Source organism: Ovis aries, chromosome 4, assembly GCF_016772045.2.
Source record: "Ovis aries strain OAR_USU_Benz2616 breed Rambouillet chromosome 4, ARS-UI_Ramb_v3.0, whole genome shotgun sequence".
In the NCBI taxonomy this organism is placed as follows: Eukaryota; Metazoa; Chordata; class Mammalia; order Artiodactyla; family Bovidae; genus Ovis; species Ovis aries.
Genome location: NC_056057.1, coordinates 93,627,080 through 93,654,322, shown reverse-complemented (window position 1 = coordinate 93,654,322; position 27,243 = coordinate 93,627,080). Strand labels below are relative to the sequence as shown.

Genomic DNA, 27,243 nt, shown 5'->3' with positions numbered 1-27,243 from the left:
TCTACAGCCCAAATCCCACAGCACGTGTGCTAAGGAGCAAGGCACACCGATCACAGGAAGAAGGCTGAGACCAACAGCCACTGGGATAGATCCAACATCATGCTTTACGGTACAACAACATTGAAGGAAACTATCCTATTATTAGCAGACCTGAGAGATATGATGATTTCTCAGCAAGGCAGGATCTGTATCACTCAGAAAGATGGCCAAGCTGTTTTATCTTTTGCCCCGACCAAGATTTGTGGGGAATTACAAAGCTTAAGAACTGGAAATCTAGTCTCTACGTGCTACTGAAGATTTTCCTTGAAACAGGGTCTAAGTTAAAATCAAAATGCCTATCACAACATGATTCTAGGAAAACAGGCAAGGGCTGGATTAGGAGGTACCAGCACTAGATGAGAAAAAACCAAAATAGGACACCCCAACACAGAGCAGAAAAATCAAAGGCAGTGAAGGGCAAAAAGTATTGTCATCTCAGCATGTGAAAGGAGATGCTCCATTGTTGATCTCACCGGCAGAAATGTTAGATTGCTAAGATATGACTTCAACTACTCTGGAGGCCACCTTTTCAGAGCACTACTATGGGGCATCTCTATTTTGGACCCCAAAAACAGCAACACTGGACCCCACTCTCAGCTAGTAACTAACTCCCAAGCTTTCGAGGCTATTTATTCAACAGCAAAAGCACAAATATTCCTCTGTGGAGGTTATCAGAACACTCCACCAATGTGCACAGAATAAAATTTCCTCAAAACCACACTCAGACTACATCAGGGTTATAACCAGACCTCATAATTCAGCCAGCAGTCTACAATTCACCCAATTATATTCAGAACTTTTTGTTACACGGCCATTTGGGGTTTTTTGTAAGTAACACTTCACTACAAGGAAGCTACTGACTACAAAACACAGTCACCCTGCACTTCATCTGATGAATCAAAACCCACTCTCCCCACCTTCAATCAGACCCCATCAGGAGCAAACAGGCGGCTCAACAAACTACAGGGTCAGCTGCCACCGTGAGGGAAGACTTGCAAAAGTCCCCTCGTCTTTTATATGAAACAAAAGGAGCTAAAGTCTCCTTCACTGTGGTGGGTGTCACACTGCTAAATCCTAAAATAGTAAAAGAGCCTTCACTAACTATTCCCTGGGAGGCTCACAACCTTTTACAACAGAATATACCCATTTATTTTCAGATTTCTGCAAAATGGCTAGCCTCTACCTTTTCCTGAGAATCAGCCAATCACACAGAAAAAAAAAAAAAAAGAGTGACTTAAGGGACAATCTGAAGGAGGAGCAAAAAAGCAAACACCAAGTGAGAAATTATACATGACAGGAAATAGCAGGAGGAAAGCACCATCAAACAGAATGAATGAAAAAAGAAAGATGACAGTTGGAATCAAGCTATACATCCATGGAGGGCTGACTACTGCTGGTGGATGGGAAGATAACCTGGGGTTTTCACATCATTAGTAATGGAAGCAGTACAGAGAAAAACAGGCTAGGGACCACAAGGATAGTAAAGGGTCTGAGAAAGAGCTCTATAGATTAGGAGAGGGGTAATTATTTTCAAGTTTTAGCTAGGTGTAAGATTAACTTGCAAAACCTGAATGGAGCAATAACCAGGCTCAGATAACTAGCCATTCTGCTATAACCTTTTCTTAGAGCTGAGAATCACACAAAGGCTGCTGCTGCTGCTGCTGCTGCTAAGTCGCTTCAGTCATGTCCGACTCTGTGCGACCCCAGAGATGGGCAGCCCACCAGGCTCCCCCATCCCTGGGATTCTCCAGGCAAGGACACTGGAGTGGGTTGCCATTTCCTTCTCCAATGCATCAAAGTAAAAAGTGAAAGTGAAGTCGCTCAGTCGTGTCCGACTCATAGCGACCCCATGGACTGCAGCTTACCAGGCTCCTCCACCCATGGGATATTCCAGGCAAGAGTACTGGAGTGGATTACCATTGCCTTCTCCGCACAGAAAGGCTAACTAACACTAAAGCCCAGAGAGCCAAAGCCTCAAAACTCACCTGGCCAGAAAACCTCAGTGAAGCCCAAGGGTAATCAAAAGCATGATATGTGGTTACATGAGGACCAAGCCAAGGTCAGGAATGATTATGTACTAGGGGTGGTCTTGGAACCCTCCAAAACAAAGACCACCTTACACCAGCCCAGTCATTTTAAGTGCAGAACTAAAAACAACCAAGAAGATATAACCAAGAATATGGATTCAGTAACTGAAACAAAAAGAGTATATCTGCTACCATTACCATCTAGACACATTAATGCCAAAGTAAAAATGCCCGCCATAATGGAATCTCCCTCACTCCCTAAAGACAGCAGCAGGGGCTTGGCCAACTGACCACAAGAGAAAGACCTCAGCTAATGATTTCCCTATTCTTCGAAATCCCACATGTGTATGAAATGGATTAAAGCAGAGGTCCCCAACTTTTTCAGTGCCAAAGATCAGTCTCATGGAAAACAATTTTTCCACAGACCAAGAGTGGGGGTATGGTTTCAGAATGATTCAAGCACATTACATTTATTGCACACTTTATTTCCATTATAATGTCTGCTCATCCAACAGGAGGTACCGGTCCATGGCACAGAGCTCAGGGACCCCTAGATTAAAAGCACAGGGAGGTGGGGGAGGGGACCACAAGGTATCCATAGCTATACTGCTATCCCACCTTCAAACCAAAAGTTCCATAAAGCCATACCAAGCACAATGGCTAGTACAGCGAATCAATACTGCTCCTCCCTCCAGAGGAGGTACAGGACCACTGCCCAACAGACTCGGTAACTGTCAGGCATCTCAACTGCATACACATCACGGGATTTCCAAAATCTCAATGATGGATCAAGCTGCACCTTCCTCTCCCCGCAAAACCAACTCCTATTAAAGTGTCCACTGCCGGAAACATAGGGAAGCTTCGTATGATTAAGACATGAGAAATATCTAGACATTCTCTACACCCTAGTCATGCTCATAGAGAAATAAAACCAGGGAAAGTATCATAGCACTCACACCTTCACCCTCTGGTTACAGAATGTGAGGCTTGAAGCATATCCCGGTGACAAGTTACTGGTATTCGTCACCCCTTATAACGTGTTAGCAGCCGCAGCAGCAGCGAGCGGCTTCTCTGAGCTGTAAATTTCAGGCCTCAGCAGCAGACTCTCTGCTCGGCATCTCCCTGATTAGCAACCTCCTCTTCAGGAACTGTGTGCTCTGACGCTGCCAGCTAAACGAGGCCTGCCTTCCTGGAAAAGCGGGGTGAGGGTGCCTGTCTGTGCGTGTGTGCATGGAAGTGGGGTTTATGGGGTGAATTATGCCATTACTGTACTGTCCGGAGAACGAGCAGCTTCTGGGCAGAGACATGGAAAAAGCAATCAAACAGTAGTTACAGTCACAGAGTACAATAAGTAAAATGCAGAGTGGATTACCATCCAAAGCCTGCTTGTCAGCACCGTCACAGACCCCATTATAATGGTGATGTTTCTGATGGTGCTTTCCACCAGGGCAATTTGAAGTATGCCCACATTATCGTTCACCTCCTCATACTACTGACCTCGAGTCAACACACACACACCCCTACTGACCACATGCTCCAAGAGCAGAATCTACACAGAATAAAAGGTCACTAGCTGGACTCGAGATGCAAGCCCTCAACCCAATCCCCTCTGCATTTCTTACAGTCCAACTATAAAAGGAAAAATGAGAGGCTTAATGATGACGCAGCACAGGCTAAGGTCTGCCACAGGTCAGGAGAATGGCAGAGCACTGTCAGAGGCAGGGGACATCCGTCCGTCACCCTGGCCTCCTGCCACATTCCCCCCACCTGCAGCGCCCATCTAAAGAGCTGTGTGCTGAATGCATAGGGCTGTTGCTGCTCAGCTTCTCAAAACACTGCAGCATCTATGGAACATATAGAAAGACCCTCAGAACAGTCCCAGACACAAACACCAGTCCTCCCAAAGCTGCCAAAATTATCAGTACCAGACAGAAAGAAAAGCAACAGCAGCTCAAACAGGGCTCCTACAGGCACCACCTGTGAGTGCCCTTGATGGGGCCATTGGAAAGGGGACACCAAACACCCTTCTTACTCTCTTAACTCAGGACATCAGCTGCTTCTCCTGCTTCCCCAGCTTTCATCTGCCAGGTCTGTTCTCCCCAAGCTAAACCTGGAAGCATTAGTGAAGCCACACTGCAGTGGGGGACATCAGGAGCACCCCACCCCATCTCAGCGATGACCATGGCTCACCGCACAGCCCCCAGAAAACCCCAGCTACCACCCTGCATCCTCACATGATACGAAGCACAACCTGCTGAGGCCAATACCCTTAGGCACCTAAGCGCCAGCCAACAAACTGGAAGCCCTAATAGGTACTTAAAAGGAAGCCAGGCATCAGACAAATTCCCATAGAGGAGCAGACTACAAAATACCCGACCTGCACTCCTCGTAACTGTCAAGGTCATCAAAAGCAAAGAAAATCTGAGAAACCACCAAATCCAAGAGGAGCCTAACAAGATCTGACAACTAAATTTAGCGTGCTATTGAGGATGAGATTCTGGAACAGAAAACAGACATCAGAGGAAAGCTAAGAAAATCTGACTAAAGTATAGACTTCAGTTGATAATATATCAATACTGGTAACTACTTAGAATCAATGTGCCATAATCTTGTCAGATAATAATAAGGGAAACTGGGGGCGGGGGGGTGGGGCACTAATCTAGGAACTCAGTCAGTCAGTTCAGTTGTTCAGTCGTGTCCAACTCTTTGCGACCCCATGAATCACAGCACGCCAGGCCTCTCTGTAGTATCTGCCAATTTTTCTGTAAATCTAAAACTGTTCTAAAAAAGCCTTAATTTTAAACGTAGGTAAATGTTTACAAATCTTTTCTAAATTAGCCATTTTCTTATCAGCAAGTTAGTTTGCTAATTTAAGCCACAAACCAAGTCTTGGCCCCTTTTTGGTTTAAGAGGGGCCACTTTCCTAACCAGAAAGAACATTCCCAGAACTTCTTTTTCATCTGAAAGCCATGTAACCAAAGATCAAGGGAGTAGCTAGTCATTTTTGTTCTCTTCATATTACCAAACAAGAATACAAAAGTCTATACAAAAACACTAAGTATCCTTGCCTAAAAACCATCTTCCTGCTCGTGCTCAGTTGCTCAGTCGTGTCTGACTCCTTACAACCCCATGGACCGTAGCCCGCCAGGCTCCTCTGTCCATGGGATTCTCCAGGCAAGAATACTGGAGTGGGTTGCCATTTCCTCCTCCAGGGGATCTTCCCAACCCAGGGATCAAACCCACGTCTCCTGCATCTCCTGCTTTAATAGGCAGATTCTTTACCACTGAACCACCGTCTGTGAAGACATGATAATGAACTCCATACAAAGCCATGACATTTTTGCACAGCAAAAAATCAGCAGGGCCAAACCAAATAGGTACCAGTGCCCCATCCATGGACAGCTTATAACCTGACCTCCAAAACTGGACACGGGCAACAGTATCACACAGCTAACTAAGGGTTCTCCCAGACGAAGCCCCAGGGAGTAAGCTCCCTGAGACAGAAACCACTTCTCATTCTTTTGCATCTTCTCAAAGCACCTAGTTCAGGCCTCTGCTGGCTAAGCAATCAGCTGGTATAGAGAACCAAGCTGGCCGCCTCTATCTAACCAGGCTGAGCAGGGAGAAGACTTAGCCCCTTCGCCCCACCCCCAAGTGTTATTCAGGTCTGTGAAATCTGCAAGGCCCAAGCATCCAGCAGCAGGGACAGGGAAGCCAAGCCACGTGCTCAAGGGACCATATGGCTACAAACAGCACAGATCAGCTAAAACGCCACAGGGAAGGCAAGCAGGAAACTGGCAAGCCACGACAGGCACAAAAGTCTCAAGCAAGCTCAGCTAATCGCTGTGAAGTGAACACATCTCTCTGCTAACCTGGAGAGACAAGGAGAACGTTCCCTAGCACTGCCTTCCTTAAGGGGAGGAGAACGGAAGCCAGGCTTGCAGAGAACAAGTATCCAGAGAACACCTGGCTGAGTTTCAAGTTTCTCAGGAGTGGGACTCTTGGCCCACACTCCCATCTCCAGCTTTACATCAGTTCCAGAAGTCACCTAGAGGGTCCCAGGGCACAAAGTTAGAGTTCATAGGTCACCTTTAGCAGGCTTTTTTAGCTATTTAGCTGTTCTCTGTAAAATTACGAACCCAGGTCTCCTGCATTGTAGGCAGATTCTGTACCATCTGAGCCACCAGAGAAGCCCAAGAATACTGGAGTGGGTAGCCTGTCCCTTCTCCAGGGGATCTTCTTGAACCAGGAATCTAACAAGGGTCACCTGCATTACAGGCGGATTCTACCAGCTGAGCTACCAGGAAATAAATTAATACCTAGGAGACAGTGGTCCTCTCTTCAGCAGGCACTCTATTTGTTCAGGCCTTATGGTCACAGCAGCCTCAGAGCAGAATCCTTCCGCAAAAATTTGCAGGACTGCCAGACTATATTCAGGAAAGCCCAAGGCACCTTAGGACCTTTTTAGGTTTCCTTGCAAGAGTAGTTTTGTCATTAACAAATATTTTAAATTAGGCAAAATGACTACAAAACTGCCGCTGGGTTCTAGCTTGGGAAAAGAAATCATCTTCCCTTTTACATTTTATGCTGACATCTTGTGTTCTACAATAGGGTTTGGCAAACGATGGCCAAGGGCCCATCACTTACTCTTATAAATAAAGCTTTATTGGAACACAGCCACGCCAATTCATTATGTATTACCAATAGCTGTGGCAAACTGTAGAGTTGCAAAGAGACTATATGGCCCAGAAAGACTAAAATATTTACTATTATGGTCAAGTTCTGCTCTAACAACATGTTTGAAACTGAACACACAAGGGATATACACTAGTTACCAATGCCTGGGGAGCTATTTGGCAAATATACTCCAAAATACTCCTCAAGAAAATAACTGCGACTTAGGTAGAGACTTATTCCATTTTCTAAATAATGGAAAAGTGATAAATGACATGAATAATGACCTACTGGAGACCAGTTAAATAAATTATGATGCAGCCTTACAATGGAACACAAGGAACAATAAAGAAAGTTCATATATTTACTTTGTTACCCTCCCTAAATACTTCTACACAAAAATAAAGGGTTTGGGGGGCTGTTTTTCATTTCGTTTTGTCTTGTTGTTTGCCAAAGCCCGAAAGGACAAAGATAATGAGAGAGAAGAATATAGCAACAAAACTTGGAAGCTGGAAAGCAGAGGAGCGAGTGGTAACTGGCTCTACAGACTCACGAAAGCTAAATCCTGAGCTAGTGGCGAGAAAAGAAAGTAGTCTTTCTGATTTACAATGCAGACTTCCCCTACTCACCAAGAGTGAGAAAGTATCAAACCAGGGATCTCAACAGGGAATGAAAATAAGGTCCAAAACTAGGACTGGTTTAAACCCTATGTAAGAAGCACCTGGATTTCAAGATGGATACCCTAAATCCCATCCTGCTCCTAAACCAGTGTTGAATACCTCGTTCTTTGAGAGACCACTAAAGGTTACCAGATATCTAAAGTAAGTCTCTAATATGGAAAATAAGAGATCAAAATAACCAAAGAGAACTAAAAACAACTTAAGAGAACACAGAACATACAGGGAGAGAAAAATCTTTAACAAATTATTGTTAATTCCTTAAATCCTAACATGATATTCATCTCTGAAATAAGTATTACATGTTATTTTTTAATAGTAATAAGAGAAACATTCAAAGAACAAAGGAAGCTTTTAGAAATTAAAATACAGCATGATAAAATATCTAATAGAAGAGATGAGAGATGAACATGAAGATATCTAGAAGGAAAAGACAAAAAAAAAAAAAGGAAAATAGTAAGAAAAAATTAGGACTAGTCCATGAAGTTAAACATCCAAACAGAAATTCTAGAAAAATAGCAGAGAAACTAGATGGAAACCAACAACAAGAGTTAAAATTTAATTTTTAATATGGTTTAATTTTTAAACCACAACATGATCGCACATGGATAAGCAAGGCACATCATTGTGAAATTTCAGAATAAAGAAGAATTTGCTAAGAGCTTACAGAAATAAAAAACATAGCACTGGGATGGGAGATCAGAATGGTTTCAGGCCACCAAAGAGATAAAGAAAGAAAGAAAACAAACAAACAAGAATTCCTAACAAATAAAAGTAGAGCAATGTTTTCATAATTCTAAAAGAAAACGGCTTCTAACAAAATTCTATACCCATCTAAACTATCAAACGTAATAACAGAGTAAACATGAACAGTTTCAAAAAATCTACCTCCTAAGCACTCTTTTCCCAAGAAGCTAATAGAATGTGTGTCACCAAAATAAAGTGGTAAATCATAGTGAAGCTGCAAGATTCAGCAACCATAGCACCAATCCAGGAGTGAGGCACAGGAAAACTCAAGATAATGGTAAAGAAATCCAAAGAAGACACCTTATAAAAGGAAAAAAGAACTAAACTAAACTAGCCTGTTATAGGTCACAAGGCTCCTGGAAATTACTATTGAAAAAGATAAAAATAATGACCTGAATCATGTCTTGAGAAAAGATTTAAACAGATGACAGAATGTGGGGGGTGAATTAGTAAGTATATAAAAGATATATACATAAAAATTAAAAATTAACTCCAGGAAAAACAAAAAATCATGCAGGAAATGAAAAGCAGTCATAACATGCTACATATCTCAGAAGTGATTAGCATTTACAAAGTAAACACTGAATGTTAACTGAGCCAGAATTATGATATAGTTTTATTAGAAGGCATGGAGAAAAGTACATGCACACCCACATGTGGAAACACTAAATCCTCTTCTTCCATGGTGTGAAGGAAAGGGGGTTATGCCTGAAAAATTAACAGCAAGCAACTGAATGTTTTATTCGAAGACGTGAATTAGCCAGGAGTTGAAAATGGCTGCCTCAAGTGAAAGGGAAATAAAAGAGTACACTTCTCTTAAGAAGCCCACAGAGTTCTTTAAAAATGTCTACACAAAAAATTTACAGTTAAAATTTGTCAAATCCTTCACTAATCTAACCTGCTATGGTTGGTATTAGATATATTCCTATAACAAAGTGTGCCTGTAACACTGTATGTAGCCTGTTAAATTAGTCAATGTCTCATTTTGTCGACAGTTAAGGAAATTTAGGTGTAATAAAGTCACTGACATCAGAACTCCAAAAATAAATAAATAAAATTTAAAAAAATAATAAATATGTCTACATGTTAAAAATAAAAACTTACCAACTTAAAAATTATATACAAAAGAATACAAGTCAGTACTACTCAAAAGTGACTGCCAGTCTGCAATGAGATAAGGCGCTTATACCAGAACATAAATCAACTACATCACTGAGAACATTGCTGACATTTTTTCCATAGCAAGATCTTCTTGATGAAAGCAGCAAGGCCTTGATTTACATTCTGGCTCGAACTCCTTATACCATATCAAACCATTCTGAGGAGGACTGGTATAGGTCAAAGGTCAGCAGACTTTTTCTGTAAAGGGCCAGATAACAAATATTTTACGCTTTGCAGGCCACATGGTCTCTGTTACAACTTCTCACCTCTGCCACCATACCACAAAAACAGCTCCAGACAATATGTAAACGAAGAGACGTGGCTATGTTCCAATTTACTCACGACACTGAAATCTGAATTTTGTATCATTCCAACATGCCACAAACCCTTCTTTCTACGTAAAATCCACTCTTAGCTCACAGACCACATAAAAACAATGGTGGGCCATATTTGGCCCATGGGCCAGTTTGCCAACACCCACAGTTGACAGTATGATCACTTTTTCTTTCACAGTAATTTCATCTAGTATGTGTGTTTTTCCTTCTTTTTATGCTTTTTCCTGTTTTAAAAACAAAAATAATCCTGAAGGAGTTAAAAAATTCACTGAAAACTTTTTCTCTCTACTCTCTGAATAGGCCTATATCTGAATGACCCAAATTTATGTTTAGGATACTACAGGATCCTTAATCAGATAGCTTTTATAGAGATAATCTCTTATCTGGCATTATAAAAAATAAAACTTCATTGCAATTTTTAAAAAGGGGGGCTTACTTTGTTTTAAAATAAAAAAGACAAAAATAGATTCTGAGATCCTGGATTTTTTTCAAAACGGAAGGAATGTTTTATATGTCCTAAAGCTCTCCTTTTTCAAGTTACCAATAAAATCATACTCAGGATAAATGTAAAGCTGCTGGCTCAATCATCTAATCCTTTAGATGAAGAATTTTTCTTCAGCAATGCCTTAGTTTCCCAAGTAGCCAAGGCCCAAAACCCTTCCAAATCTTCTAGGTTTCTCTACCAATTCAGTTTCAACTGAGGAGGGGCTGGTAGGGACAGTACAGTGTAACGAGACTCTCCCAAGGGTCATCTGTATCACTAGAATTGTGATGATGGTGAAAAATGGAAGGCCTGCCTCCTTGGTGAGTGAATGGTCATGCTTTCCTTGTGTAGCTATGTCCTTCTATAGTCTTAGGACAGATTATAGGAAAACATAAACACAAGTTCCAACTGGCAGAGCAGCTATGCCCAAGTTCCCCAGCTGGTGTGGTCCTCACACAAAGAAGCAGCGGTCCATTCTGATCTGCATCAAGATGTGAAAGCCACATATGGAGAATCCAACCAGGAGCTCCTTCAACTAACGTCCACTGAAAGGCACAATTACAGCTAACCTGACAGCTGGTGTAGAGACAGACCATCTACTAGGAGAGGAAAGGGGCCGCCTGAGCGCTCAGTGACCTACTGCTTTGGGCATCATAAAAAGAAAGCAAAGAATTCAGTCAATTCCTTGGAGACTTGTTAAAATTTTTACCATTCTAAGAGAAAGCATTCCAAAATTTTTCAGGCTGACAGTGCCACCTAGTGGCTCTCCACCTTAAACTCACTGTTGGACATTTAGGACAGTCACTGGATAGTTAAATATCCAAGGATAAGCTTCCAGCATGTCTTGCCAAAAGTAAAAATAAGTTAAAAACATTAGCAATTTTGGGAAAGCAAGGTCTACTATAGGTTCTACCACTCAAGGTACCAAACCCCGCAATGAAGTTTTTTTTTAAAAACCACTTTTACAGCACTGCTGCTGGATCCAAACAATCTATTCGGTAGTTCAGCTGCCTTCAGAGAAATCCATCCCAGGAAAGCCGAGCGCCCTCAGAAAAACATTTCACAACAGAGAAAATTCAAAACCACAAAAACATCCCACATTAGAAAAAAATCAAAAACCACAAGAGTCTCAAAACAGAAAGAAGAGAAACTTGAGGTCTTATACCCTTGGGCATAAGAAATCTAAGAGAGGGAGTTCCTTGGCGACCCAGTCATTAGGACTCAGTGCTGTCACTGCCATGGCCAGGGTTCAAGTCCTGGTGAGAACTAAGATCCTGCAAGCTGTGCAGCACAGACAAAAAGAAAAAAAAGAAAAAAGGCAAGCAAGAAAGCAAGCAAGCAATCTAAGAGAATGTCATCTGCTAAGCAGACAGACAGAATCTCTAGCATATGAGAGATTTCAAAGGGTCAAGATGCACAATTTTAACCCATGAATTTCTAATGAAGTTATGCAAATCTACAGCAGAAATTTACGTTCTTACAGTTTCCAAGTTCCTCACAACAAACACACCCGTGCAGGCAATCACACACACACACATGCACGCGTCACTGCTTTGCCTTGCAAGAGAAACGCTTCAGCCCTTGACTGATTATTCAGATCTCTGTATTATCACTAGCCTGACAGCGTGCACAGTGCAGCGCCAGATGCTCAGAATGACTCACCTTGGCAACAAACTGTTTGTCCTTTTGGTCCAAATTAGCAGTGGGAGCCACGTAGTCTCTCCATATTCTCAGCCTGCGCTCCTTGGCAAACCTGGCAACAAAGCAAGGATTCAGATCACTCAGAGGGACTAAGGCAGCAATGGAATCCACCATCCACCAGGAGCAAACAGCACAAAACCCTACCCTATCTCAGAGACAAGGCACCCAGGAGAAAAGGCTAATCAGACCAGCACAAAGTGTGACCGCCCCAAGGAAAACTATACAGCACCTGAAACAATCCCACATGCATATATGCCATAAACCCACGGCTGACAGGCTGGGGTCTGGGCACACCCTTTTTCAAGCCTGGAAAGTACAAGTCCACCTTGCTAATTAATTAGCTTTTTGGCGTATCAAGTACCTCTTTTTTAACAAAATATAAACTTAGTTACTTTAATTGGAGGCTAATTACTTTACAATATTGTATTGGTTTTGCCATACATCAACATGAATCTGCCACAGGTGTACATGTGTTGCCCATCCTGAACCCCCCTCCTACCTCCCTCTCCATACCATCCCTCTGGGTCATCCCAGTGCACCAGCCCTGAGCATCCTGTATCATGCATCAAACCTGGACTGGCAATTCGTTTCACATTTGATATTATACATGTTTCAATGCCATTCTCCCAAATCATCCCACCCTCGCCCTCTCCCACAGAGTCCAAAAGACTGTTCTATACATCTGTGTCTCTTTTGCTGTCTCGCATACAGGGTCATTGTTACCATCTTTCTAAATTCCATATAATGCATTAGTATACTGTACTGGTGTTTTTCTGACTTACTTCACTCTGTATAATAGGCTCCAGTTTTATCCACCTCATTAGAACTGATTCAAATGTATTCTTTTTAATGGCTGAGTAATACTCCACTGTGTATATGTACCACAGCTTTCTTATCCATTCATCTGCTGATGGACATCTAGGTTGCTTCCATGTCCTGGCTATTGTAAACAGTGCTGCAATGAACACTGGGGCACACATGTCTCTTTCAATTCTGGTTTTCTCAGTGTGTATGCCCAGCAGCGGGATTGCTGGGTCATAAGGCAGTTCTGTTTCCAGTTTTTAAGGAATCTCCACAATGTTCTCCATAGTGGCTGTACTAGTTTGCATCCCACCAGCAGTGTAAAAGGGTTCCCTTTTCTCCACGGCCTCTCCAGCATTTATTGCTAGTAGACTTTTGGATAGCAGACATTCTTACTGGTGTGAAATGGTACCTCTTGAGTGATTCCTAAATGCCAGGCGCTGGGATGACAGACAGACAGACTGCTCTCTTAAGTGGGAGGGGAGAGCGCACACGTCTAACGAAAGTATTTTTAAGAAGCATAAGCCTGCTCATTTCTATTTGTATTATAAAAAGGTCATTGTTCACTCAGTCGAGTCTGACTCTTTGCAACCCCGTGGCCTGCAGCACTCCAGGCTTCCCTGTCTTTCAGTATCTCCCAGAGTTTGCTCAACCTCATATCCACTGAGTCAGTGATGCTACAAAGATTGAGTAGGACATAGTCATTGTGCTCTGAGTTCACTGCTTAATTATGAAAGACAAACATACTTCAAAAATAAAAGAGCACTGTGACGCCCCCCTCAGTGGTCCAGTGGTTAAGACTCCATGCTGCCAGTGCAGGGGGCGTGGGTTCAATTCCTAGTCAGGGAACTAAGATCCCATATGCCACACAGAGTGGCCAAAAGATTTAAAAAAATTAAAATAAAATGAATGCATAAGGAAATATTTAAATATATATAAAGGTTATTATCTACCCAAATCCCACATGGAAAACACGAACAAAATGGTCACTATAGTGCATCTACTGAGGAATAAAAATGGACAATAACCCAACAGAATTTAAACAAAAGTTAGAAAATCATGTTGGTAAACATTTGTTTTAGATTACAAAGCCCAAAAAAGATTTTTTGAGTCAGAGTAAGAGAGGGACAGGGAATATGTGCAAAGATTTACATATATATACACACACACACACACATATTTTATATCAGTGAAAAACTGTCAAAGTATTTATTTAGAAATAAAAGGATGTAGGGCAAAGGAACTATTAAACTGTTATTTCTGAAAATGGTATTGCAGCTTTTCAAAGCAGTGCTAAAATGAGAAAAGACAAAAGCAGCATGTCGTAGTTGTAAAAACACGTGAAATACCTCAATAGAGATTTACTGACAATGCAAGCAAGTTCTAACACAGCATGCAAAACAGTAGGCAAGTAATCATATCATTGAAGTATGATCTGCATTCCTGGGTCTAAATCTGTTTTTTAATGATAAGCCATCTTAAAAATCTCCTGTAGATGTTATAAAACATGTAGAAACTACTGTCACTGTAACTCACTTTCTTCAAAGAGAGGAAGGAACTTAAAGAATGCAAAAAGAATCATCAACCAAAATAATAATTTAGAAAAGTAGACCTACGGGATATTCTGAACAACGGCAACAAAAAAAAAAAATTGAGCATCACAAAATAGTCAGAGATATTTGGAAAGCTGTGCTTGATACACGTATTGTATGTTTTGAATTTAATTGTAGAACATAAAAAGACTACAATGTATACAACCACTGTGTTTTTTCCAAGCATCTACCTTTGTCAGGTATGCCATATTAAATGGCCCAGATTAAAATCTATTTTTATAAAAAGTTCTAAGTATTTCTGCTTACAAGTAGAGAAGGCTGTAAGGGACCTAAGAAAGGGGAAATTCAATTCATGTTCTTGCACACCTCTTTGTTGTGTACCTCAAAGGCAAAAAACTGTAAACTGTATGACTCTGAAATAAGCCACACAGGCTTGAGTGGAATGTCACCAGTGGTCCTGGCCTTCTACCTAAACATATCCTGGGAGGCAGTGGGTGAACATCATCTCTTTATGAACATCATCTCTACTCATCTATCTGCTTCATTTTTTTCCACCTGGAGACTCAAGTTCACCTATACCTGGAAACACCTGAAATGGCCACTGATCTTTGGCATATCCATTATCATTTTTCTAGAAATCAGTTATTGCTCCATCTGCTTTAACTATGGGGCACCTAGCCAAAAACACGACACCTTACAGTTGTATCAGCATTTATAACTACACCATACAGTTTGATAAATTAGGGCATCAGGCTTTGCAGCATCGTTGGATAGTCTTATTTAGAGACCCACCGGCTCTGTCTTTCCATCATACACTTGGCTCCAGCCTGCATGTCAGGAAGGAGCCGATAAGTTATTTCATTGTCCTCAAATGAGCCTCAAGTTTATTTCATTTCAAATGCCTAAAACCTGAAATCTAAGTGAGAGGCTTGGGAAAAAAAAGTGAACTGAAAACATTAATAGAGCACATCAGGTGACCAATAATGTTTGAGTGAAAAATCAGGAGACAGCCCTGAATTAGACTGAACCCGGAGACTGTAAGCCAGTCACTCCTCTATGAAATCCCAGCTTCTTCTGGAATTTCCCCAATCCTTTCCACTGACATGGCTGGGTGAGAGAAGATCCCGAGGTTCCTTCCCCTGGAGTCCCCTACACCCAGATCCTTGGCTAGAAGGCATCCCCAACAGGCCTTACCTTTCAGCTGCCCTCAGCTTTTCTGCGCCCCGCGTGTAGACTGCAATCGACCAATCCACACAGCGGGCAAAACCTTCCTTCAGGAGGAGCTCTGTGATGTTGCCGTTCTGAAAAATAAGGCAGGCACAGATTAGATTCTGTTGCAAGAGAATCCGTTTCTCTTGACTTCTGACCTGATTAACATAGCCACAATCTATTTTGTAGTTAAAAAAAAAAAAATGAAGTAGTCATTTGTCTCATGAAGAAACCAGCCCTATGAGAAGATGCTGTTCTGTGACTCCCTTCAACAGCCCTGGCTTCATATCCCCACAGCACCCAGCACAGTAACTTGCACTTAACAGGGGTAGGATAAATGTTAGTGGCATTGAATGGAATCGGCATTTCAATAGCTCTTCTTGTGGACAGAGGATGTTAATCTTCAGCAGAGATTATACCTTATTATTTCCTTTCCTGAGATCAGCATTTACTCCCTTTTCATAAGGGGAGAGCCAAAGAACAGGCTGAGTAAGGGAATAACTACAGTTACATTTTGCCCGGTAAATTACAATTTACATTCTACAGTGACACAGAGCCATCTGGCAGGGCTCTGGCAGACAGCGAGCACTTCAGAAGAAATAGACATGACCTTGGCACATTCCAAACCAAGCCTCCCAGCCTTCCACAACTGCCATCATGGAAGAATTCTCTAGCCAAAGAACAGTAGTTTCTTCTCGTACTGGATATGGGTTACAATAATGACAATTTATTTAAACTGGGGTGTTAAAAAGCAATTTCCCATCCAAGAATATCCCACCTACCAAAGTATACACTAGGGTAAAACTCCCAGTAGTCAGAACTACAAGATCTTAACCTACTTCCTACTCAAAAGCAGCATTAGGCAGCGACTGAATAAGGCTTGGGACACAGATTTTCCAAAGGAGGGTTTCCTCATGACAGTTCTACCCATACAGTAAGTCCCCTACATGTAAACCTTCAAGCTTCAAACTTTCAATAATGTGAACGTGTGTTTGCATGTCCAGCCATGAAAGTTAGTTCATGGGTTTGGCATACACTGTCACATGCGTGCATCCTCTACAAGGGGTTGTGCTTTTGTGTCCTTGATTGTACAGTACTGTACAGAGTACAGGAATACAGTATCTTCATTTCAAGCCCAGGATATCTGGAAAGAGGCATTAAAGCTAGCAGCATATAGCCAATTGTGTTACTTGGATACCAAGGCTAACTTTGTTGTACTTACAAACAAATTAGACTTAACAAATACTCTCTCAGAACTGAACTCTTTCCTCTGTAGGGGACCTGCTGTACTCCAAACAGCTAACCTACTTGCAAACCTCACCAATCCCATTCTACAAGTTCCACTGCCACTTCTTAACTGATGCGGCAGCCTCCCACCTTTCTTACTGGCCATCTTTAGGACTAGCATCTGGGAAAATAAGCGCAAGCGTCCTTCCTCCCCTTATAAACCCAAGCACAACTGAGATTAGTTTTCTAAAAGTACAAAGTTGAAAATCTGTCCAATTCTATCAAAGAACGGATAACTCCCTAAAACAAGGTCTCAAAGTCAGCAGATGATAACCCTACCAAGATACTTCAATGGCTCCTAAACACAGAGAGGAAGAACAGAAGCCAAATGCAGCTCTTCAAACCCCAAGTGGATCCCCGACCCACGTGGGCCAGTCTGCCAGGCTCACTCACCGGGTGCAGAATTGTACCCAGAATGTTCTGGTTGTGGCAGCTCTCCAGGATGATCTGGACATCTCTCTGAAGCAGTCGAGACTCAGTAAAAAATTTGGCTTCTGCAGCAAAAGGCTCTGGTGTTTCACTCCCATCCGCTTCCCGTCGGAAAGTTGGGCACTAAAGCACAAGGCAGGCAGGCGCATGGGTGCTAGGCATGCTCAGCCCACAGGGAACAATCCAAACAGCACAAACCCCACAAGGCTGGGCTGGGAAAGGTGTCCAATGAGGTCTTCCAACCCTTCTAAAAACATACTGATAAAAAGCAACTGGAAATATCATCCTCTTAGCCTTCTTGGTAAAGCAAAATAAAACTCATGACAACATGGGGAAAATCATTAATTACACTTGAAAATGACCCCTTGCCAAGAAGAGATTCACCAGTGCCTCACTTTAAATCCCTGATTTTTTCTTTAATCAACATGGCTATTTTACATTAAGAGAACACACTCAGCAAACTTTGCGTGTGCGTGCTCAGTTGTGTCCAACTCTTTGCGATCCCATGGACTGGCTTCCCTTCCCCTCCTCTTTAGGTTTCAACCATCTCTAAACAGCCCACTCCAAACCGACTCTGAGTACTTAAAAAAGTCTTATTTGATCTAATTAGAACTGCACTGCTGCCAAGCTTAAAGTACTCCAGTCAATGTTAACAGCCCATACTAGAAAGAAACAGTATGGACGAAGTGCCCCCCATCACCGAACACTTCCATGAACCACCCCGTAGCCCAGCATATGAGCTGACCTTGATCCCTGACAGCATGACCGTGACCAGGTAGTAATCTGGCAGGAGCAGGGCCCTGACCACACTGCCGTCTCGCACGTGCTCGATGATAGCTGCAGGACAGAACAAATGGCTTGAGAGACACAGGTCGTGCCAAGGAGAAACAACGCCCCATCAAACTGCCTGGAGCACGGTTCCTCTTCCCAAATCTGGAGAAAGCCCCGCTCTGGGAGGTGACGGTGCACGGGCAGATCACGAGTGTTCACACAGACTTCTGCCCAAACTACTCCAGGAGGGTTTGGTTCAAACCAACTGCTACATCTTTTGAACCTCCTGGGACCTCTTGGCTCATACCTAAGCTCTGTTATCTGTAAGCCAGGTTGCTCACCTGTATACTTAGTGCCTGGCAAAAACTAACAATAATTCAGGATTGGTAATCATTTTATTTTACTGAGTCTGCAAGTTAATAAGGTCTCAAAGTAGAACTGAGAACTATATCGTGTGTGTGGGCGTGTGTTCATTCATAAATGTTTAGATATATAAAGAATACATATTTCTACTTTGAAGTTTTAGAGGTGGTATTTAGAGATCGCCATTTTTTAGAGAAAACAGGAAGATCCCCCATGTACAAAATTACCAGCAATTTACTACTCTGTAACAGCAAAGGACTAATCTCTGCAAAATACATTTGATGCATATATGAACTGTTGGAAAGCTCCCTTCCAAAATACCATGGTGTTGTTTTACCCTTAACAATTCTCCATGGGTACGAAAGTAGAATCAGTTTTATGAACCTCAAGGAGCTCAACAGCAAATAGAGAGAAACCACCCTGAGTCATATCTGTCTTTCCCCGACAGCCTCACCATTGACAGGCTTCTGGTGGTGGGAGTCCACAAAGTGCCTTGGGTTCTCAATGGTATACTTGAGGTCCCGGATAGTATGTGAACCGTTCCCCTCACTCCACATCCCTTTCTTAGCTGCTTTCGCTTGCTCCTCACATTCCGCAAGCCGGTTCTGCTCAGGACTGGGACGTGAAAGAGAAAAAACAAGTGTGGTTAATGAGTTCACGAGAGAAATATCAGGGTCATCTTTGATTCTGGGTTTCTACAGCATCTTCTCTGCTTGGAAAAAAAACAAAGCAATTGTTTCAGACCCAGGCCTGTAACCAGAAACCTACCAGGAATATAACTTCCAGATTCCAGATTTATTCCCTCCAACAAAACACTCAATTGTAACAGCATTTAATGAGAATATCTGAAGACCACCCTTCTCAGTACTTGCCACCATGAGTGATTATAAGAGAACAAGTTGGTGGCTTACAAGGGAGCCGCTCCAGGTGGGAGAGTTTCATTCAACCACCCCAGATTCAGGAACTAGAATCCAGGCAGACCTCAGCTGGACACAGTGCAGCGGAAGTGACTAAGAACCACCCTCACTCCCTGTCATCTGCAGAACAGGACTGGGGAATACAGAACGATTGTCACTTTCACAGACAGGGTCACCCCAGCACTACTTACACATGCCATAAGGCCAGCTAAGCAAAAGCAGTTCGAAGATGAAGACTCTTTCATCAGACAAGAAGCCAAAGTGTGCACAAGAGCAGAAACCCAGTAGATAGACCACTCCCCCCGCCCCCTCCAGAAAAAAAGCCATCAGAAACAACCAAACCCAGAAACGGCTCTACTCTTCACTCTCTCATCTGCATTTGGGCTGAAGTAAACACTGGAAAGCCTTTCCACAATGTTAACACCTGGTTCCATCAAGAGGCATCTAGAGAAACTGACCCTCCCACCTTGATCAGTAGGGATTTTCAACAGGGAGCATGACCTACAATTTCTCAAACCAGAAGTCTTCAGTACGGCTCTTTTCCTCCTCCCCATTAAAAAAAGAAGAAGAAAAAAAAAGGACAATTATCATCTTCAGAGATAAAAATTTTCTGTCAGAATTTGACGGGGGTGGCGGCAGGGTAGGGGGGAATGTAGCTTGAGATAGAAACAAAAACACTCAAACTGAGAAAAGAAGTCAGGACAACTCTGGAGTAAAAAAAGACTGGGACTCCTGGAGGGATTTCTTTGTTGAGGTGGTACAATACTGCAGTAGGCTTTTTTATAATTCTTCATTCTGGCTGCAAACTGGATTCCAAAAAACACTGCAACAGTAAAAATGCCAGCAACTGTCCTTAAAATACAGCTTCAGCGTGCTTCCATACACAGCACCTAAGACAAGTGTCAGAATCCAACAAATTCCCACATGCTCACTCACACTCCCATCGTAAGCTCTAGCCAACGACTCTTCTGAGTTGGAAAGGATCAGAGAACTCTAGGATGAATGACTTGATCACAAAGAAGGATGCAAATTGTACATTTTGGCCTTTGCTCATCCCTATCATTGGCATAGTTCACGCAAATATTTATCTAAAGCTTCTTCTACAGTTACAGTCATAATACAACACGGACTTAATGATTTAAACAGCAGGAATTCCCTGACCTTCCAGTGGTTAGGACTCGGCACTTTCACTACTGTGGCCCAAGTTCAATCCTTGGTCAGGGAACTAAGATCCCATAAGCCATTTGGCCAAAAAAATAATAGCCAAACAGCATCTACAGCATCCAAATTACTGATGCAGCTTATCACTTTTCAGAGACTAATGTGCTAGTTAAAGCCAGCTGCAACCCTCATCCTTCTCAGGTGCCAACACTGATGAACTTGAACCTGATATATGAACTATAAACCTGATGTTATTTAGTCACTCAGACACAAGTCTGTTGTTATTTAGTCACTCGTGTTTGACTCTTTGTGACCCCACAAACTGTAGCCCACCAGGCTCCTCTGTCCATGGAATTTCCCAGGCAAGAATACCGGAGTGGACTGCCATTTCCTTCTCCAGAGGATCTTTCCCATGCAAGGATCTAACTAGGGTCTTCTGCATTGCAGGCAGATTCTTTACCATCTGAGTCACCTGGAAGCCCATTAACCTAATACTCATTTCTAACGAATTCACACTGCTATTAACAACAAATACATTCACCTTATTACTAAGGTATATACAGATCCATAAGCCAAAACAGGTTAAAAAGGCTTTGGAGAGACAGAAATTTTCCCTGAAATCAGAACCACTCAGTCCCTGTCAGTTTTCCTATATTCCAAGCATCAGGTGTTGCTTCAAATTTTATTTATTCACTCTGCTTTATTCTGCATTTACTTATTGCTTGTATACCTGATATAATATTGTACATCTATTTGTTGATTGGTTTGTTGTTTGTCTCCCGGTTAAATTGTTAGCAGAAGCTAAGTGTCTTTGTTCACTGCTATATTCACAGTGCCTAGAACATAGCCTGGCATACATGCTCAATAAATACTGGGGAATGGATAGATAAATACTCTGGAACCGGATTATCAGTGGTATAAGAAACAAGCCTACTGACTCTTATGATATGAAGCATAGCACTTCTTTGTCTCCAAGCAAAGAAGTTTTTGACTACACATACCAAATGCCATTCACAAATGCAGAGAAACCTCCTCACTCAGAACAATACAGACCTACACCTGGGCAGGGATGTTCTTTTAGAAGCCAGGAGAACACCAGATATTACCCATTTTATGTCAGGCGGCAGGAATAAAAATGCATCAAAGCGAGTGCGGAGTCCACTCCCCCAGCTCTCACGGAGGAGAGGGAGGAAGTCTGAGGGTCAGAAGAGCAGCGGAGACTTACTTGTTCGCTCTCATGCCTTCTCTCCGGGTGGCCAAGCCCTCTGCAACCAGTGATTCTGCAATGTTTTCCCCATTGGTATCTGACAAGGAAAAAAAAGAGGCATGAATCTTGCGTCTAAATCCATCTCCAACAGCAAAAGGGCTCTACTGGGAACACTTTCACCCTGAGCTCTTCCAGGAATAATGTTACCCACTAACTGGACAAGGCAGCAGGCTGGGGTTGGGTTCTTCAGAACACCTCTTCTCCCTCAAACTGTCTCATCTCTAGGACCCGGAGATACATCTTCTCTGGGCTTATTTTTTCGTGTATCTCCCAAGCCAAAGGCAATCTCAGGAACTCTAGGAGAGTGACGGGAAAGCAAGGCACAAGTAGCAGCCAGGGAGAGGATAAATAACACTGACCTAAGGAGGAGAGGCTGGTGCCCAACACAAACGCTGCCACTTCACAGCGCTCTCAGCACCTCTGTACACATACTCACCTATAAAATGGGAAGAGTGCCTGTCTAGATGGGTTCTTATGGGAATTCAATGTGTGTAAATCGCCAAGTGCAGTGCCAAGCACACAGCAGGAATTAAAACAACAGAATCCAAAGCAGCCCCCACACCTGGACAATCAGACAGCAGAGGCACTTAGGGTGGCCCATTTATGTTTTACACCAGAGTCCAGTCCCTCTCAGGATGTCCTATTCTCTGCTCCAGGAGGCCACCAAGACAAGCTACATCATTTGATAAACACACTCTCGTGTTCTTAAGAGATGCAAGGGAGAGAGTCCAGACTTCCAAATCTCACACAGCAGCCTTCAGAGCAGGCAAGAAAAATGAAGTGAAACAAAAAACACAACCCGATTAGGTTCCACCCGGGCACCAGGACTATTAATTGCATTTCCATGCTACTGAAAAAGCTTTTAGGCTCGGTGAATTCTCTTAAATCTCTGCTTGACAGCCAAAACGATAAAAGAAGACATCTATGAGGGAATCACCACATAAAAATTTTTAATATAGCAGAGAACAAGCTCCTCGATAAACTGAAACACAGCAGTCTAGCTGATGGGTAACATCAGCATAGAATAAAATTCTGTGAGATTTATATTCAGTACGCCATGCATTCATTGAATTCTGCAAGCAACAAGAAGTCTACATACTAGGCCCAAACCCAACCTAAATGCCCTGCCATTAGCCCTGTCCAAATTTCTGAGGCAAATCTAAGCCCCCTTTTCTACCACACACACAAAAGGTTGAGATGAATGCTGTTCATACAAAGCAAGTTCAGGTTCTGAAGCTGAATGTGAATCACAAGAACCTTTGCACTGGAGTTACTGCTGAGGCCAGACACAGACGCACACAGCTATCTGCCATCAATAAATATTACACTGATTCTTTCAGAGCAGTAGGAATAATCCCACAGAGTGGGAAGTCAAAAGGAAGAACTCCACAATTATGGGAAAAGTTGAGCAGTAAGGTATCAACAGGTCAGTGCGTAGGAAGAATGAAGGCAAGGTACAAAGAAGGTGAATGGCCATAAAACCAGCCAGTCAACAGCAACCCCAACAGCTCTCAGACAGCTCCTTGGCACAGAGCACTCTAAAAGGGCTGTTGGCTGGCTCATTTCTAAATGAGTTGATTGCTCCTTCGAAAGGGAGAAAAACACAATTCTCTGGGCCAAACTCCCAAAGAAAGCAACAAAATGTGATGGATAAGAGTACTGAAAACAGGGAATCTGTAGGACAAAGATACAATACTCACTCATTACTAATCAAAGTACAAATCTGATCAAGCCACAATTGGGGCTGGTATTCGGAATAGGTGGGTGACTCTATTTTCCCCACAATTTGAAGATTAATCAATCATCTTTGCCTTAAAAAAAAAGCTCTAGATTAACCAAAATTTCTCATATTCTATTATTCTCCTCCATCATAAAAAGAGTATTCACAGGAGAATTCCCTAGAGGTCCAGTAGTTAGGCCCCCATACTCTCACAGCCAGGGTCCCAAGTTCAATCTCTGGTTAGAGAACTAAGATCCCACAAGCTGCACAGCACAGCCAAAAACAAACAAAAAAAACCTAGTAGCCACATAAACAAGAATTTACTGTACAGCATATGGAATTATATTCAATATCCTGTCATAATCTATAGTGGCAAAGAATCAGAAGCTACATACCTGAAACATAATACTGTAAGTCAACTACAGTTAAATATTTCAATCCATCTACATATAGCAAAAAAAAAAAAAAAAGAGTAGCCACAAAATAGGATAAATGTATGAACACTAATTAATTAGCTAAAGCACTGTTTCATCGCAGTTGGCACTGAGAGTTAGTTAAAATAGCTGAGTGAAAATATTAAACTTTAAGCCATTAAGCCACTGAAACTGAAAGATGCAGATGATTTCAAAATCACTCTTAGTAAATACTTATCAATCATCTCCTATGTGCCAGGTTTTATCAAAAAAACAGTGCATTATTAACATGCTAAATTATATCCACGCTGTTATGTGGGTCAGTTTAAAAAGCAAATTTCTAAATACAACTTTAAATTTTAAATGGCAGTGCCCCTTAGCAATCAAGCCCAGGTGCCGCAACTACTGAGCTCTCACTCTAAAGCCTGCGCACCACAGCAAAAGAAGCTACCTCAATGAGGAGTTTGTGTACCGCCACGAAGAGCAGACCCTGCTCGTCACAACCAGAGAAAGCCCACGCAACAACAAAGACCCTGCACATCTGAAAATATTAAATAAATAAATTAAATTAAACTTCAAATGGCAGCTACAGTTAAACAGCTAAACCACAGGTGTACGTGCGTGCACACACAAACATATTTACTGAGTACATACTCTGTCACAGCAACCCACTCCAGTATTCCTGCCTGGAGAGTCCCATGGACAGAGGACCCTGGCGGGCTAGAGTCCATGGCATCACAAACAGTCAGACACGACCTGGAGACTGAAAACAAGTAAGAGTACACAACAGAAGCGCCAGGAGCCACATCATACCACTCTGAAGCCTGTGTACTTTCCACTCCATTATAAATCATGTGGCCTGCAGAGAACCACAAGCCTAAACAAATCATGCTTTCTTAAAGAGAAAAGAAAGGAGAAGAGCCACAAGACAGATAAAGGAAATAGAAGACGCAATAGGAAATCTATAGGAATTCAATTAGCACCCTGACCTAGAAGCACAGAGCCAATGAGTTCAACGGGCTGATGGCCTGCATATGGAGAAAACGAATACTACATTGTCCACACACATCTGAAGCAAGGCAGGAAAGAGGCACAAGGTGAACAGGGAGCAGGCATATGAGGGGCATTCCTCTGCACCTACATACCCCGAGTTCTGCACCCTCCCAGTGAGACCCACAGCCACCGTCCAGAGCCAACTCCACCAGGTGAAAACTGATCTTTGGAGGAATTATAGACTAGGAGAAAAACGAGCCCTTTTGCCGTTGCTACTCACCTTTTCCAAGGTAGATCATGCCATACTCTCGCCCCTGTGGAGTCTTATTTTCTATCGTGAAGCATACTTCTTTCCCAATCAGCTTCTTCCGAAGGAACTCTCGAGCAGGAAATGCCCAGGGCTGAAAGACAGAACCACCACGTTCAGGAACCAGGCCGGTTTCACACTGCACAATCAACACCCAAGCAACTTCACTCCTTCAACAACCCAGCAAACACTAGGCCCTGCTGCTGCTGCTGCTGCTAAGTCGCTTCAGTCGTGTCCGACTCTGTGCGACCCCATAGACGGCAGCCCACCAGGCTCCCCCATCTGTGGGATTCTCCAGGCAAGAACACTGGAGTGGGTTGCCATTTCCTTCTCCAATGCATGAAAGTGAAAAGTGAAAGTCAAGCTGCTCAGTCGTGTTTGACTCTTAGCGACCCCACGGACTGCAGCCTACCAGGCTCCTCCATCCATGGGATTTCCCAGGCAAGAGTACTGGAGTGGGGTGCCATTGCCTTCTCCCACTAGGCCCTGAGGGGAAGGTAAACATGAAACACACACAGCCCAGCTCACACACTTGCTGCTGCTGCTGCTGCTGCTAAGTTGCTTCAGTCGTGTCCGACTCTGTGCGACCCCATCGACGGCAGCCCACCAGGCTCTCCCATCCCTGGGATTCTCCAGGCAAGAACACCGGAGTGGGTCCCCATTTCCTTCCCCAATGCATGAAAGTGAAAAGTGAAAGTCAAGCTGCTCAGTTGTGTTCGACTCTTCATGACCCCATGGACTGCAGCCTACCAGGCTCCTCCGCCCATGGGATTTTCCAGGCAAGAGTACTGAAGTGGGGGCTCACACATTTAGGGGACTCCTAAAAAATGAAGGTCTAACTGTTGGTGTAACTTGCACCCGCCCAAAAAACAGGCACCATGGTTTCCCAGGCACCAGCACTAGGACTTTCCGCACTTCCAACACTGTCTTATTCAGAACTACAGTTTAGTTCTTTCTTAGTAACAGGCCCTGGTAAGGGATCAGCTTGACAACGGTGATTCTTTCCTCTCACTCGTTAAAGACCCTGACACAGGGCTGAGCCACACATCCACAGTGGGTACAAATAGAGCCCCCATGTGATTTGAAGATGCTCTGCAAAAGGATGGTTTTGCCTCATTACTTTAGGGATGGTATAGACAAAGGGAGATGTCTCTTCTGAAGAAGCCCTGTTGCAGTCAGGGATCACCAGCACTTAAATTTACAGTCTGGACCTAGCTCGGTACCCTAAGTTCCCTTAGAACAGAAACGAGGAAGGAGAGGGTAAGAGTTCAAGGAGGACAGGATCTGCAGGAGTTCACGGACAGAAACAATTAACATACAAAAGGGCAGGGTGGTATACAATATGCACGCGCTACTACCTCCGGGAGCCCCAAAACATGGGCTCTGCATAGTGAAGGCAAAACAGTCCATCACTGACCAGAAAAGGAAGCATCTACCTACCTTTTCAGTCCATGAAGATTATTCCACAGGGTGAGCCAAGAAGCTTTTCTAGAAGAAAAACATCCATGACTTCCCAGAAACCAGAAGCCAATTTAAAGGTGGCAGTCCACCAACCTGCTGGGCCCATGTTCACAAAACCAGTACTGTCAGCCAGCAACAACTGTGGACAGTTCTGGGAAGAACTAATCCTGAGTAAGTGCTCTTAAAGACACAAAAACAAGCCTGCTCACTCATTTAATGCACTCTTTTCAGTGCACCAATAAGCAAAAGAGCCAACCACTCAAAGGCAATACGGAGCTCACCGTATTTTTTATCTCCTGTTTCCACCCTTTGTCCCATACCATAATAATGGAAGCAGATACCCGTAACCAAAGAGAGTCTCATGACTGATAATGAGCCCAAATACCAGCCACATCACAGACACAAATACTAAACCAATTAACAGAGCCTTGTATATTTTTATCACCTTAGTGATTCACTTACTCTAAAAACATCCTCAGCCATAGATCGAATGTCTAGGCTTCAGTTTTGTGGGGGTTTTTTAGGTTTCAGTTTTGAGTATTACACTAATACCCAAAGTTCAGTAATACACTGCTTCCCCAAATGAAAAGCTCTGACAAAACAAAGTGTCCCTAAAGGAAGCCAAGACTTCAGTAAAAACTCATTTATCAAGGGTCAGTTCACAAAGAAATAGCTAACCCCTATGGAGGAACCTCCAATTTCTACCAACTAGGCAGAATTACTAAAAGCTTTTAAGGCTTGCAGAA

At 42.9% G+C, this 27,243-nt stretch overlaps 1 protein-coding gene across 1 annotated transcript in view; it reads right to left on the bottom strand.

Annotated features, from left to right (window-relative positions):
• SND1 (staphylococcal nuclease and tudor domain containing 1) overlaps positions 1–27,243 on the bottom strand; it is a 419,819-nt gene that overhangs the window by 355,699 nt on the left and 36,877 nt on the right. The window contains exons 3-9 of the mRNA XM_027968778.3: positions 25,010–25,130; positions 21,562–21,640; positions 18,713–18,873; positions 17,870–17,961; positions 17,089–17,247; positions 15,394–15,500; positions 11,807–11,897 (exon numbers count right to left, since the gene is read on the bottom strand). Coding sequence (XP_027824579.2) covers positions 11,807–11,897; positions 15,394–15,500; positions 17,089–17,247; positions 17,870–17,961; positions 18,713–18,873; positions 21,562–21,640; positions 25,010–25,130 — 810 coding nt within the window. The remainder of the gene's footprint in view (positions 1–11,806; positions 11,898–15,393; positions 15,501–17,088; positions 17,248–17,869; positions 17,962–18,712; positions 18,874–21,561; positions 21,641–25,009; positions 25,131–27,243) is intronic.